The sequence below is a fragment of the Peromyscus maniculatus genome, chromosome 15 (genome assembly GCF_049852395.1).
Source record: "Peromyscus maniculatus bairdii isolate BWxNUB_F1_BW_parent chromosome 15, HU_Pman_BW_mat_3.1, whole genome shotgun sequence".
NCBI lineage: Eukaryota > Metazoa > Chordata > Mammalia > Rodentia > Cricetidae > Peromyscus > Peromyscus maniculatus.
The window spans coordinates 78433816-78448483 of NC_134866.1; the positions used below are offsets into that span (position 1 = coordinate 78433816).

General features: G+C 44.2%; 1 protein-coding gene across 1 annotated transcript in view; it reads right to left on the reverse strand.

Moving 5' to 3' along the window:
* The window catches only part of Map1b (microtubule associated protein 1B), a 100932-nt gene that overhangs the window by 84896 nt on the left and 1368 nt on the right, over nucleotides 1-14668 (reverse strand). Inside the window, exon 2 of the mRNA XM_006994415.4 lies at nucleotides 7480-7581. Within this exon, the coding sequence (XP_006994477.1) occupies nucleotides 7480-7581 (102 nt within the window). The remainder of the gene's footprint in view (nucleotides 1-7479; nucleotides 7582-14668) is intronic.

The following is a 14668-nucleotide window of genomic DNA, read 5'->3' on the forward strand; positions in this document are numbered from 1 at the left end:
GCTGATTTTCAGGAACCCCAAAGCAACACTGTGAGGAGGGGGCCTCAGGGCCAGATGTGCAGTGTGCTGAGCGCTCAGTTACTCCTTGCCACACTTGCCTGGTGAGACTCCCACAGGATTCTGTGAATTGGGACCCGAGGCTCCACAGTGACTGTTCTCACAACCACTGAAATGCCCACCTTATTAAATAAGGAAAGACTGGCTTAAGGCAAAAAAACAGATGTGGGGACTTCCCCACGAGACAACAAAGGCAGTCCTTATCGTGCTGTGTTTTATCTCGGTCCCTCCAAACCGTGTGGCAACAGTCAGAAGCAAACTCAATTTGACTCCTTTAAACCGAGGTGTGGTGCACTCTGGTGCTTGCTTTTAATCACATACTTCTCCTCTCAAATCACATATGGATTCTCTTGTCTCATTTTTCCGTGAGCATTCATCTCCCTGCTCCTAAGTACAGGCAGTCCTTTAAGCCCTGGAAGAGTTGATTAACTTCATGTTATTTTTTTGTCTTGTTTGTGTTAGCTGCCCAGGCCCTGCAGCTCATTTTTAAGGTGCTTCCCCAGGCAGGGGGACTTCTTACTTTCCCACATGTCTCCAGGACCGAGGAAACACGACTTCACACACAATAGTGATTACCCTCAGACCGCAGTGAGAAAATAAAAGCCGCGAGCCCTGGAGTATGATGTTTGGAGATACTTGATACCGTTGCCGCGGTAGCGGTTAATTAGTCTTGGGTTGTGCTGCTGGGGGCGGGGTGCTGGTACCTGGGCAACCTTTGTCAACGTGACTAGACCCGGGTTTGAACAATCGAGACACAGAGTTGGTTCTGCTTTCCATCTTCACTCCTGAGTTTTAGGAATTAGAGTAAATCTGTCTCTGTCTCTGTCTCTGTCTCTCTTTCTCTCTCTCTCTCTCTCTCTCTCTCTCTCTCTCTCTCTCTCTCTCTCTCTCTCACACGCACACTCACTCACACACACACACACAATTTGTAAATTAAGAAAGCATTTTCTTTGTAAAATAGCTCTAAGTTTTAAAGGAATAAAGGATGTCTTTTCCTAACTAAATTATGAACAGTGGGGATGTCTGCTCCCACATTCCCTTCACGCTTCTTTGCTTATTAATAAGTAAGTACTCAATATCATTTGCCTGAACTTCAAGACATAATCTTTCACTTTGTGTCTTACCCCTCATCTGGCATTCTCTCTAGCACATCACCACAAATGCAGAACATGACCCCGCAAAGACCCGAAAGGTGGAGGTAAGCAAGCGCAGGGCTGGGACTGCCTGGGCGGTTCACTACTGTGGTGTGCTTTTAAAACCTGAGTAAAATCATGGGCACTTTTAGTGCCTGAAAAGGAAGAAAAAAGCATGGAGGCCACCTGCGGTGCCGCCCTTGGTGAGCAGTGACAGCCAAGTGCTCCGGACTGCACTTAGCTGGACTTAATGGACGGTTATTGGCGTTCCCTAGCATGGCTCCTGCGCCCAGGCAGCCCACTTCCTGCCACCTCCCTGCCTAGGCCGGTCTGTATCGAGAAGTTCCACGGTGCCCATTAGGAACCCTTGAGAGCCATTACAGTCGGCAGACTAAAACATCCTTTCTACTCAGGTTTTAAAAAAAAAAAGTGAGATGAATAGTTATTTCTAGGTGGTCTGAATGAGCCATCATTAACTCCCTAAGGAATGAAGGTGCCTGAACACAGCAATGACATGATGTTTTTTCCTTCATGTTGGCCACACCGGTACCAAAGGAGGGAAATCACCTAATGTGTTAGGATGTGGAAATAAAAAAAAAAAAAAAAACTCTGAAATTTCAAAGCTGAGAGGAATGTGATCTCACAGGAATTGAGTCTTGTGCTATATACACAACAAGATCCTGAATAGCTTGGCTCTTGAACTGTTTTGAAAATTGCGGGCTCTAGGCTGCCATCAAGACCCTGCAGTCTGAAGGGGAACAATAAGATGGGGGGCAGGTAGGGCCAAGGGGTGCTAAGCACACTGCCTTTCCCTGCCAGTGGGCTAGGCAGGCTTGAGCAGGAGGGCCAGGCAGGAAACTAGAGATTTGCATTAAAATAACTCTTTCCCAGGCAAGCACCATTTACCTCAGTGAGTATTAAACAGAGGTCTGGTTATTTCATGAAAAATAAAACTTGTCATTTTAACATCAGCGTTCGTCCTGTCGTCTTGGACAAGGACATAATGAAAAGGAATGAGAGGGCATGGGGACAGGGACCCTGCCCGGTCTATGTGCCTAGAACAAAGGAAGTGGTAGGACAAAGCCTTGACTTGCGGAGGTCACAGGTTCCCTGGGTGGTTAAGTCAGTCCCTTGAACGCGATGGGAGCATGTATTGCTGTGCTTAAAGGCCCAGAGCAAGGCTGGCAATATATCCATAACTCACCATCGTAGAGCAGTAGTCCAAGCACACGCAACTAAGCCATAATTCTACGTCATGACTAAACATACAGGGCTAGATACAGAAATACGGCAAACACATCCTAAGAGAATAGTCGTACCTTTCTTATGACTCTGCAGGCAAACGTTGGTCATGAGATCTCAACTCATTAATGGGAAAGGAAGAGAAAGACTGGCCTGCCCGAAATGGAAAGACTTGGTTTGAATTCTCTACCTACACCAATCGGGAAATATTTTCAGCAGTCACTGCGCACAGACCTCAAGACGCTCTCACCTGGGACATGTCTTTCATCCTCTACAGGAAAGACTTGAGTCCTTAAACAGAACCGCCCAGGTACACATTTCAAAATCAATCGCAACCGTACGAAGGCTTTTGTGAATGTGATCTGGTAGCTAGCAGCGATCAAACCAGTCACAGAGTGTAAATATACCGAAGTCGTACTATTTATTGAACTGAGTAAGAAAATAAACCACAGGAAATCTGAGTTTCTTAAAATTGGCAGAGACTGTAGTCACTAGTGTGTCGAAGAGAGGAGAGGAAATGGTGGTGGGGTGAAGAGGATGAGGTTTGGAAGGGTGGGGTCACCACAGGAGAGGAGATAGCTAGGGCTCATCCCCTCTATCAGCATCCTTGTTTCCGGTGTGGTCGGCCATGTTGTAAATGGTCTCTCTGCTCTACTCCTCACTACTCGAGCGCATGGCCTTCGTTTTGCTCTGGTACCCGAAGGACTGAGAGCGATGTTGAAAACCGATCTGTGACTAACCTCAAAGAATCTCGCTGCCTCTACACAAAAGGAGCAGCCACATGCCTTCTGAGGACGCCGAAGGCAACTCTTTCTGAGGATCATCATTAATATAAGTTAAAGATGATTACAGGAAGGGAGCCAGCCATACTGGTATTTCCCACAGACAATAAGAGTCACCACATGTATAAGTCACCCAGAATTTTCTCTGTGAAGACGGGAGATGGCTACTCATTTATATTTCATTTCCCACAAGATAGGTCTCAATGCGTTTATGCACATGAGTTCAATTGGTCCTCACAAAAACTCCATGAAGTAGAAGCAAGGAAAGAGACATGAAATGTTTGAGGGTCCAAGGTCATTCAGAAAAAAAAAAAAATCCATGACAGAGCTAAGAACAAGTGTGGGGAGCTGGCTCCAGAACTGTTTCCTTGTGCTGAGGGCAAGGAACTGGGTTATCAAAAATTTTAACTATTTCAAAGAACAGATAAAAGTGACAAAGGGAGAGGAAAGAGAATGAAATTGGTGTCCTCTTCCTTTGGGGAATGACTTCCTTCCTTCCTTCCTTCCTTCCTTCCTTCCTTCCTTCCTTCCTTCCTTCCTCCCTCCCTCCCTCCCTCCCTCCCTCCCTCTTTCCCTCCCTCCCTTCCTCCATTCCTTCCTTTCTTTTTTCTTTTTTTGTATGCAAGGTGTGTCTTCCCTCACAGACCATCATGGGATACTTCTTATGCCCTGGGAAGACAACTTCCCCCGTAACTGTATACACCAAGGTCTACAGTTAACCCTGGGGAAAAAAAAAAACAATAGGAATGGAAGTGAATAGAATTTTCTGCATCATGGCAACCCTGAGCTTCTGTAGAAAGTCTTGTTGATTCTCACTCCCGGAGATCTGCAAACAGTGACTCAAATCCAACATCATTAAGGCACAAAAATCATACGCGAGACCAAAAGCTTTGTGATGGCTGGGGATTCAGAAATAGAAGGGCTATCACAGGTTGCTCTGTGTTGAAAGACTCAGCTGCTGAATTGTCTCTTCGGTCAAAGACTAGGCTGCTCTCTCAGGACCACTGTGCCTACTAGTCCAGCTCACACATGGCCAGGAAGCTTCAATCAGGGAAAGGTCGGGGGGAATGACCTCGGTACACAGCAGGAGTGTGCTGAGTGATTGTGAGTCCATGCTCAGCCAGTTTGAGATACTGGCACAGACCTCAGTGACTGATCAGTCCAAAAATTATAGTCTGCCAATGCTACAGGACTTCAAGACCTCTGGACTGATGTTCTGAAGAATTCACACTGTACCAATCCACCTAGTATACAGAAGGCCACCTACATGCCAGGTCCCGAATGACAATTCAGAGTAGTTTTGAATGAGATGTGATTTGACTCCCATTGAACCCCAAAGCGACAGTGCCAAGTCTAAAGTAGTGTGAGTGTGAGGGTCTAGTTCCATCTACATGGTCTGTCCTTTGCAATTAAGGCAACCACCAATTTTTCATATATGACTTCTGATTCTTAAAAACAACCAGCATAAATGTACAATGGATCTGACTTCCACATGAGCCCTTGCCTACTGAGTCACGGATGATAGCAAACATTCTACTGTAAGGCTGCCAGCTAAAAACTCACCAAACCAAATGAATCAACAACAAACAACAACAACAAAAGGTTTTCTCTGTTTTGTTTTTTGGGGTTTTTTTTATTGTTTATTTATTTTTTGTTGTTTTTCAAGACAGGGTTTCTCTGTGTAACAGCCCTGGCTGTCCTGGCTCTCACTCTGTAGACCAGGCTGGCCTCGAACTCACAGAGATCTGCCTGCCTCTGCCTCCTGAGTGCTGGGATTAAAGGCTTGCGCCACCACCGCCTGGCTTTTTTTTTTTTTAAAGATTTATTTATTTATTTTGTATCCAGTGTTCTGTATACAGGGTGCAGGACTTTATGGTGCTGTGCATGCGACTGTTAAATGCCTCTTCCTGCCCTAAGAACAGAGGTGTGACAAAAGTCAGAGCTGTTCTCACTTCACCTTTTAGAGTGCATAGCATGTGTTAGGTTCCATTTAAACAGTTCTAAAGTGACTGAATGGCTTGTTCTTTGTTTTGTTGTTGTTTGTTTTTTTAAAGGAATCCATCATTCATTGCATTCTTTATCTCTAAATAGACTTAGACTATTGAAACTCTAAATGAGGAGGCTCAGCTGAATCCACTGTAAGTAGCCTGAGAGACACAACTCGGCTTTTAGTGAGACTCAAGTGAGTGGAGAAGAGAGCGCTAGACTTGAATGCTCCTGGAACCAGACTAAATTTCTCGAGTGTGTTCAGGAAACTTCGATAAATGTTTCCTTGAGCTCAAAGTAAGGGTGGTCTTGCTCTCTCCAGCCACCCCACTCTGTGTTCTTACCCTTTACACACCTTCCACAACACACCTAAGGTTCAATGTCAACTGTGCTTTTGTCGTTGACAGGTTTTAGAGTTTGGATTAAAGAGTTTTAAATTTGGGGGCTAAAGATGCAAAGCCCCCAAACCCCAAATCTAAGACTTTTCCAGTCCCAACCATTTTAGATAAGGAATATTCAACCTGCAGTAGAGTCTTGTTCATGCCTCCACAGGGGCACCATTGCATTGGCTTTGCTCAGAGGGACACTGGGGCACGGAGGGACAGTCCTAATATTAACTCATTCTGCAGCTGGCCAGAACGGAAGGAACTGTGCATCCAGAAGCCAGTCCTCAAACCCAAACACTGCTAGATCGGTGACCTGTTCTTACAGCAGGAGGGAGGATGGACAGGGTACCTCAGGCTAATGTGGCCATTTGGAGAGATTTCTCTTCCTAGTCTCCAAGGGTAGTCCAAGTCCTTTAGTCCAGAAAGTGTTAATGCCTCAGCAGTTTTTTTTTTTCAATCTTCCATTTTGCAATGCACATTTGTCATCATGTAAAGGCAATCCAAATGTGAACATATACAATGAAAGCCACATGTTCACAAAAGAAAGAAAAAAGCCTTACAGAACAGAAAGCCAGAAGAACCTACAGGGAGGCATAAGTGCTTGGCTTTTACTTGTTGGCACAAACGTATCTTTTGTGAGATAGTTACAGGAATAAAAACAAAACAAGATATAAAACCAAAACACAATAATGAGCAAATACCTTAAGCTGTACCCAGCCTTCAGCAAAGTACTCGCTGATGGTCCCTAGATAACGTCCTCCCTGCCCCCACCCCACCTCACCCACCTTCTTCTCTACGTTTTTTATTAACATATTCAGTTCTGTGCCTGAAAGCTATAGTTGAAGTTCACTGAAACGTACAGGGTTTTATTCTAATCTCCAATTCAAGAGGAAAAGCAGGGGATGGTCCCATGGCCATTATTAGAGTTAAGAATGACTCATGAGGGCATCGACATTCCACAGAGGTGGTTTCGAATGTCGGTACACATGGGATAAAGGCATATGAGCTAATCATCTAAAAAGTCCAACCTTCATTCCTGATGTTCTTCATTCCTGATGTCAGTGCCAGTAAGAACTCAGAAGAGAAGCATATAGACAGAGAACTCTTGATTTTATGTAAGATTCAAATAATAGTGAAGAAATAAAATGTAGTATCATTTCAGTGATGACCCCTTTGACAGAAACACCTTGACTTAGAAAGTTCATGAACCAGAAAACTGTTTTATAATGCCCAAATGGGACCAGATGGGAGAAAGGCATTGCTCGAAAAGGAAGATGAGATGAATCTGCCTAAACCATCACCAAAGCCCAGCGATGTGGGCGGGGCACATCCTCATGGAGAGGGCTGTCAGGGAACAACTCAATGTCTGTGTCCTTACCTTTGATTCTCTCTTATTGTGTTCTAGGCTGTTTTCACAGTAGCTTGGAATATCAGACTCTTCCCCACCCTAAGGAAGACTTGTGAGCTGAAAACATCTTTTGCGTCTGAAATGCCAGGTGTCCTTTTTCTTTCTAGAGAAGAAACTTAGAGGTAGGAGCACCCAATCTGTACTCATAGCTTTGAATAAGATTAATATTGAAGTAGTCTGTAACCCCTTGAGGTCAGAGACATTGAAACCAAAAAGGGAAAATAACCTGGACTTTGAAACCTCTCACCTAGAATCCACACCATGAATAACCCACATGGCAATCACTTACATTCTATTTTCTTAGATTGTGGCTACTGGCTAAGGTCATTGACACAAATAAAATACAGAGAACTCTGTAGCAATGAGAAGTTTTGTGTTGTGTTGTTTTGTTTTGTTTTTTTCACATGCTAGGCGAAGTTTTCCCAGCCAACGGTCACTTCCCCCATCCTTTCAAGTTCTAGGCTAACCACTAACAGAAGCCTCACCTGGAACTTCAGGAGAAAATCTTGCGGAGTGTCGAGATACAAAAAGTTTGAGTTCTTGGTCCAAGTTGCATTCAATCAGGTTTGTGTCCCAGGATCGGATCCCTGTGGAGGAAGAGGAAGACAGTTGGCAGGCTTCCAGTGAAGCACCTCAGAGCGGGTTTGGAAAGCATCCCTACAAGGGTGTCTCGGGCCTCTTTCTGGAGAGTCCCCTGACTAGCCATGGATGCTCACAAATGGAGAAGGGGAGATCCCTCCACTGAGACACCGGGGGGGGGGGGGGGGGGGGGGGGGGAGCACGGACAGTGGCCTGAGCTTCTGCCCTTCATAAAATGCAAATGCAGAGCTGCTGGAGGCTGGAAGGAAACCGGTGATTAGGGACATGGCAGCCAGGAAGAAGGGGAGAAAGGAGAGAAGATGCCAGTCCTGGCTAAGAGACTCCAGACTAATCTTAGCTTCTCCAGGACCCGCCACCAGTGCACGTGGAATGGGCAACCGCCATTAAAGCCCAGGCCTCCGGCTTCCCAAGGATGCTACTGAAGTGTGCTTGTGTGATTTCTTCCTTTCACTCATTTTCCATCTTAGTTTCTTAACCCTGGATATCAACCCCAAATGGTGTGGTCTTCAGTAAGCACGTGGAACTCAAGGCTTGGCCCAGGAGTCCTATCCGGTATTTCTTTTATTTAATCAGCTTGGCAGGGAGTGTTTTCATTCACTATTGTGAGTTGTGCTGAGTTGTTTTTTTTTTTTTTTTAAATCCAGAAGAAAAAAAAAAACTGGAAAAGTGGCATCTTCTTATACTTCCTGAGACTCTGATGGAATTGGGAGTGAGCATGAACTTCCTTGTGTTAGCCTAGAAGGAACAATTAGGGCCAGAGTAACCCACAATCAAGAATGAGAATGATGGGAGCTGGAGAGATGGCTCAGAGGTTAAGAGCACCGACTGCTCTTCCAGAGGTCCTGAGTTCAATTCCCAGCACCCACGTGGTGGCTCACAACCACCTGTAATGAGATCTGGCGCCCTCTTCTGTATATATAATAAATAAATAAATCTTAAAAAAAAAATGAGAATGATGGTGGTTTCCAGCTCTGGCCACACCTCCCCTCCTCATCCCAAAGGGGATGCCTCAGAGGGAGCACAGAGAGGATCAAGTTAGGAGAACACTGGACAGCAGCCAGGGAATGCTGCGACCCCAGAACCCAAACAGCGTATGTGTGTTTGTGTATGTGTGTTCACGTGTTTGTGTGTTCACATGTATGTGCTTAGACTTCCCTCAACAGACTGCTCATGATGGAGTCAGTACAGAGCACCATGACTGTACACTGGAGTGAACATCCTAAACTGCCAAGGACCCATTTCTGAACCAACAAATATTTATTATCCAACTCCTAAGAGAGGGGCTAGAGCCCTTAGGTCTAACTCTGCAAGTGAACTCTCTCTAACCAAATGGCCATTGATTGATTGACTGATTGATTGATTGATTGATTGGTATTTGTGCCATCAGCCTAGAGGGTTTAAATGGCAGTGCAAGAAGTGCACCTCTAAATCCTTAATGGATGCCTGTATTTAGCACCATTTGTGCTTGATTAAATGTTCTTATCTTAGGAATAATCATGTGCATTATAATACAATAGATATATGACACGTATCTTAATTATATGTAATATCTTGATTAAAGTTATACTAGATACATATCTTTTAAAAGATTGTGACACTCAGTTCACTGTACATGTAAAGGTATCTTTAAATTCATTCTCTATCTTTTTTTTTTGAGACAGGATCTTACTATATAGCCAAACCAGCCTAGAACTCACTCTATCTAGTCCAGGCTGCCCTTGACATTGTAATTCTGCTGCCTGAGAGTCTAGATTGTTGGACAAAGACATTTTCCATCAGAGGAATATTTTTCAAACAGTTGTATGCCCCTTAGACAGAGGCACAACCTCTCATAGGAATAATGGGAAGAAATCAGATAAGAAAGAGTTAACATTCCCTAGGAGCATTCCTAAGGAGAGGCTAAATTATAAGGGAAAATTTTACGAGTCTCCCTGGAAACATTAAATGGCCTCAGTTTGCATTTGTGCTAATGGAATATTTAAATTTTAACAAGAAAGGCATGTTGAGAGTTTGTGGGTCTTTTTAGTGGAGAAATGATAAACGGCTTCTTTTTGTTCCCCGCAGAGCTTGACAGGTTGAGAGGTCTGAATTCATTAGAATATTTTACTTCAACATATACACTCTATACTAGCCTCGTGCGGAAAGCCATTGAGTTCCCGTCGGAGCAGCTTAATTGGAACTGTTGACAGAGCTCCATTTTGTCTTCTGGGTTGTCAAGCTGGGTCAATAAGTTAATAATGAGACATATGTATTTAAATTAAATTCATACTATTTTTCCATCTTTGTTCTAAGTAACATCTAAATGGCTACATTATTTGAATGACTTCATCTGGGGTTAGGCACCCACTCGCTCTTGAGCTGTTGTTCATCATTTCCCCATGTCACAACACAAGTGGCGAAATGTTCGATTGAGATTCATCGATGTATTTTACATTTCTAATTTGACAATAGAAAAAAATGCTAAGCCTGAAGAAATCCATTGCATTAATTTTTAAATTAAACCAGTAGACAGCTGATAAAAATAACTCCCCGTGTGTAAACTCCCAAAGAAATTAAAACTTCAAGGTTCTTTTTTTTTAATAGCTATTTCCAGCCAAAGTACTTATTAATGATGTACAATCACTGCTGGGATTTATAAAATAAAGATTACAATGGACTTCCTGCTTACTTTAGGTGGAAATGAACATTTGGAGCCCTATCAATTTTGGAAGTAAGAGACTTAGTAATAACTTGGTCCCTTATGCTGGATATTATTAGTAAAGGAAGATTCTTAATAAAGATTGACTGCTTTTTATTAAACTTGTAGATCTGCCCCCTTTATGCTTAACTGGGGGCAAAAGTCCCTGATGCTGATAAGCTCTTCTCATGGTTTCCCTCTGGACTCCATAGCCAGAGGGGATGCCCAGGTGTTAAGAGATTCTGAAGAGATTCGGAAGCAGGGAAACCATGTATGCCTTTTTTTTTTTTTTTTTTTTCATGATCCTCTATTTCTAAGGACAAGTTCTTGATTGAGGCTTTGATTCTGTATCAATAAAAGGGCTTCACCCTGACTGGATTACCCAGGGGCTAACTACCAGAGCAGCTGGAGTTAGTAAGCCTGTGTTTCAAATGCCTGGGTTCAAGGGGCATCTGGCGCTCAAGAATGCTCCTGGCTGCTCCAGGATTCTGGCCCAGCCCTGGGAAACAAGCACTATCAAGGTGTCATCCATCCCAGGTGAACAAAAAGTCTCCAAGCATCTTTTCTTTTCAGTTCTCTTAGCCCATGTGGTAGCCGTGCACAAAGAAGCCGCCATGCCCGTGGTTTTTAACAGATGGAAAAAGAAGCGGAAGGGCATTTCTGAGCACGACGTCGAGGTGAAGGAGGAGGAGGAGGAGGAGCATCACATCCTCCTGGGCCTGCAGGCTGGATTGTGCCAAGAGAACCCTGATCTTGTAGGAATGTTTGGTTTGATAAAACCAAAAAAGCACCTCTCCTTTAATGCATGGAAACTGCATTATTCCTAATAGAAGCAGCAGACCAGAGAAAGGAAAATGAATGGACCACACAGTGCATGCCAGTTCTCAGGGGTTCTATGTGACCATTGCTCGGGCCTTTCACACGCCGTTTTCCTCAATGGGTCCGATTTAATTGTTCCCTTTGAGAAACAGGCTTTTGAGTATTTCTTGTAACTATCTGAACGGTCAGCCTGTAATCCTATGATTCTGTTTGGAAAACAACACTAAAAGGAAATCTGAACCTTAAATAGAAGCATAAAATCCAGAGAAACAACTAAAAAAAAAAAAAGGCTAAGCGGCTTTTTAGAGAAAATTTCCCAGTTTTCCTTTGGCCCAACCTTTGGTTCCCTCTTTACAAGGTCCGTAATCTAAGGACTGTCACATATTCCTGTGTGATGCAAATGACATCTTAAGGCACATCATTTCAAAGCACTGGCAGAGAAAAGCTCACTGTCTTAGATAACATCTTACAAGAGAAGCAAACAAATCGTGACTTAGGAGAATTTATTTCTTAATCTGAAAGTTGGAATTGACTCTGAGAAGTAAGCTCTCAGGGAAGATTAACAGTAAAGCATCCATTTAACGACCTTCCATTTGGGGAGTGACCGGCTTGTGTTTCAGCTTGGATCACAGAGCCCTTGGTGGGTAACACCAATTAGGCAGCGCAGGAAAAAAAAAAAATCCATCTGCCTTCTGACTTTGGAAGTGTGAAGACGAATATAATAAATGTAACACATTCTAGCATCTCTTTAACTCCCACCATATATGGTTTTCACTTTTTTTCCCTTGCTAGAAGACAATGAAAATTAAACCCCAAACCTTTCCCAGGTTCTTCATTTTCTGGCCTACCATTTGGGAAAGACCATAATGGGGAAAGCAGCATCCGGCTGTTACAATGTAACCAGCTCAACTCACATCTAAAGATGCAAGGCAGTGGATATTGCAGTTATCTATCTTCTCATGAGCACATCTTGTTTATTTCCAATGTCACCTAGAGGGACAGCTGCCTTATAGAAGTAACTGAAAGCATCAAACTGACCCTGAGTATTCATGAGATGGTTTGGTTTCTTTAAAAAGAATGGCATGAAACAATGAAAACTCACTGCACCAGGCTTTAAGATTCAGTTTGCCAGGTATTGTTGTATTGAGCCTAGATATTAAAATACACCCAAATGCCAGCATTTTGCTATAAATAAGGACATCAGGCTAACTCCACATTGGGGCCAATCGGGGAGGGGCAAACGAATCCGTTGGTGGTGGCCACTATGGTTTGGAATCAAGTCCTATATAATTACATCAGTGTAGCTGGACCAATGCAAGGAAGCACTATTGTTTGAAGCTCTGGAAAAGAAATGATCAACCCTGACTTTGACTTTGTGCTCTTCTAAACACAGCTGAGCAAGTAAGAGTGACCATTTTTCTTTCTTGATCTCAAGAAATACTTAGCATCCATCCTGGGGCGTTTCGGTTGCTTTACTGCATTATCTACCATCCTCTGCAGGGGTCTAGACTTTTTTTTTTTTCCTTTCCAGAGTGCCCTGGGCAATCAATCAGATGGCAAACACGCCCGTCTCTAGGGTCTCCAACTGCACAGTGCCTTGGTTTGGATGGGAAAGGAAGAGGAAATAAGAAAGGCTAACAGATGAGAAGCTGTTTTCCCAGCCTGCAGGCAGCTCACAATCAGAGCTGAGGCCCCTGGGGCAGCTCCTTCTTGCTTCACATAATGTAGCCCACAGGCACCAGCAACAATAGCAGTGGCATCGGAGTGACCTCTGGAGGAGGCCCAGCTGGGATCTGCCAGCTGAAGCTGCAGCGTGTCATGCCAAGGAAACAGAGCCTGCCTCCCTGTTGCTAAGTCATCTCAGACTCTCTGAAAAGCTGGGAAGCAGGATTTTCACTTATCCTTGAAAGGCTGGCCAGTGTGAGCTGCATCGGAGACCCCAGGACCCAGGAGAGCGCTCTCCAGAGGATCAGCAACATCTGTTACTACCCTGGAGGAAATGGCTGCGCTCACACACTTGGTTGATTCTTAATGAGATCGATACAACCATTTTAGAGATCCATGCAAAAACCTGAGCAAATTAGGGAATTAAAAATCAGAAAAGCATGGTGATTGCAAAGTGAGCATTGGGGTGGGTGGGTGGGGTGGTTGCTGGGCTATTTCTTATCTGGACAACGCAGGTGTGCTCACTTTGTGAAAATTCAGCGAACTGCTAGCCTATGATTTGTGTTTTTTCCTCTCTCACTAATACTTAAATTGAAACTAATTTCTTTTTAAAATGTTTTGAAGGCAAATCTGGATTTTAGCACTAAACCCTACCAGCGTAAAGCGAAGTAAAGCTAGGACACACATCACAGAATTCCTTGGCTGCATATTTTCTTCCAGGCTTGAAAAAACCCTGGAGCGGAACACCTAAGAGATGGTCAGCCCGGTAACAAAGCAGGAAGATAATTGTAGTCGGAAGGTGAAGGCAGAGCCTCCTCCCTTTACGGAGCGCAGCCCACAAGTGGATGACCGTACAAAGACAAGGTCTGAAAACGGCCGGCTGAATCTTTCCCGGACGATAACCTGCCTGTGCTTACCATCTGACCCAGTCGGGCAAGCTGTGACACTGCAGTATGGGCCCTCCTGTCACTGCTTTGCGATATGACCTTGAGTCTGTCCCTCACCCTTCCTGCCTCCTTGGGTCCCCAACCTCTAGAAATGGGCGTGATGATTCCTCTCCTGACACCACAGTGGATGGAATCCTGAAAATTCTGGAGATGAAAAGGCACTTCTTAATATATTATTTCCCAGCAAGGCTACCTAAAGAAAATGATTTTTCAAATACCCAGCCATTAATTCCCACAATAGCCACACCCAAAGTCAGTACGTGTGAGTTTTTCCAAGGAGAAAAAAAAAAATGTGCAAATAAACTAAGTTTGAGAAGCAGATCAAAGGCTCATGGTCTGAAAATGAAAAATGAGACGTTCAGATAAAGCATTCCATTTCTGAAATCTCTTATTCTTGATTTTTTTTCCCCCCGAATGAAAAATCATGAAATCATGACTGGCTTCAGCTCACTTTTTTTTTTTTTTTTTTTTTTTTTTTTTTTTTTTTTTCGGTTCTTTTTCTTTTTAGCTGAAAAGGAAAATCCATGCTTAAAAGTTAAACAAAAGAACCGGGTCTGCAACTCCAGTGCGCACCCTGCAGCCTTTTGTTCTGGGGGACAAGTGGCCATTTCCAAATGCAGAGGCAGGTGACAAGCTTTTGTTTATTTGTTTATTCATCTAAACCAAAAATCATTTCAACCATCTTTTATTGGTGTGAGTGCGAGCGGGAAAGGAGGGCTGCATGAACGCCCTTTGTCCGCCTCGGGCTGCCGTAGAGACCGCAGTGCGGACTGCACCACGCCCACCAGCCGGTGTCTCCTGGCAGAAACGTTTCAGCACCACCCCGAGAGAATAGAGCGCTCAGGCTGGCGCTGTACGGGGACTGGGCGACCTCTGCCAGGGATGAAGGGAAGGATGCGGAGGGGGGGCGGAATAAGGCAGAAGCCGGAGCTGCCCATCGGGGGAGGAGGGGGGGGGCTGGGAGCG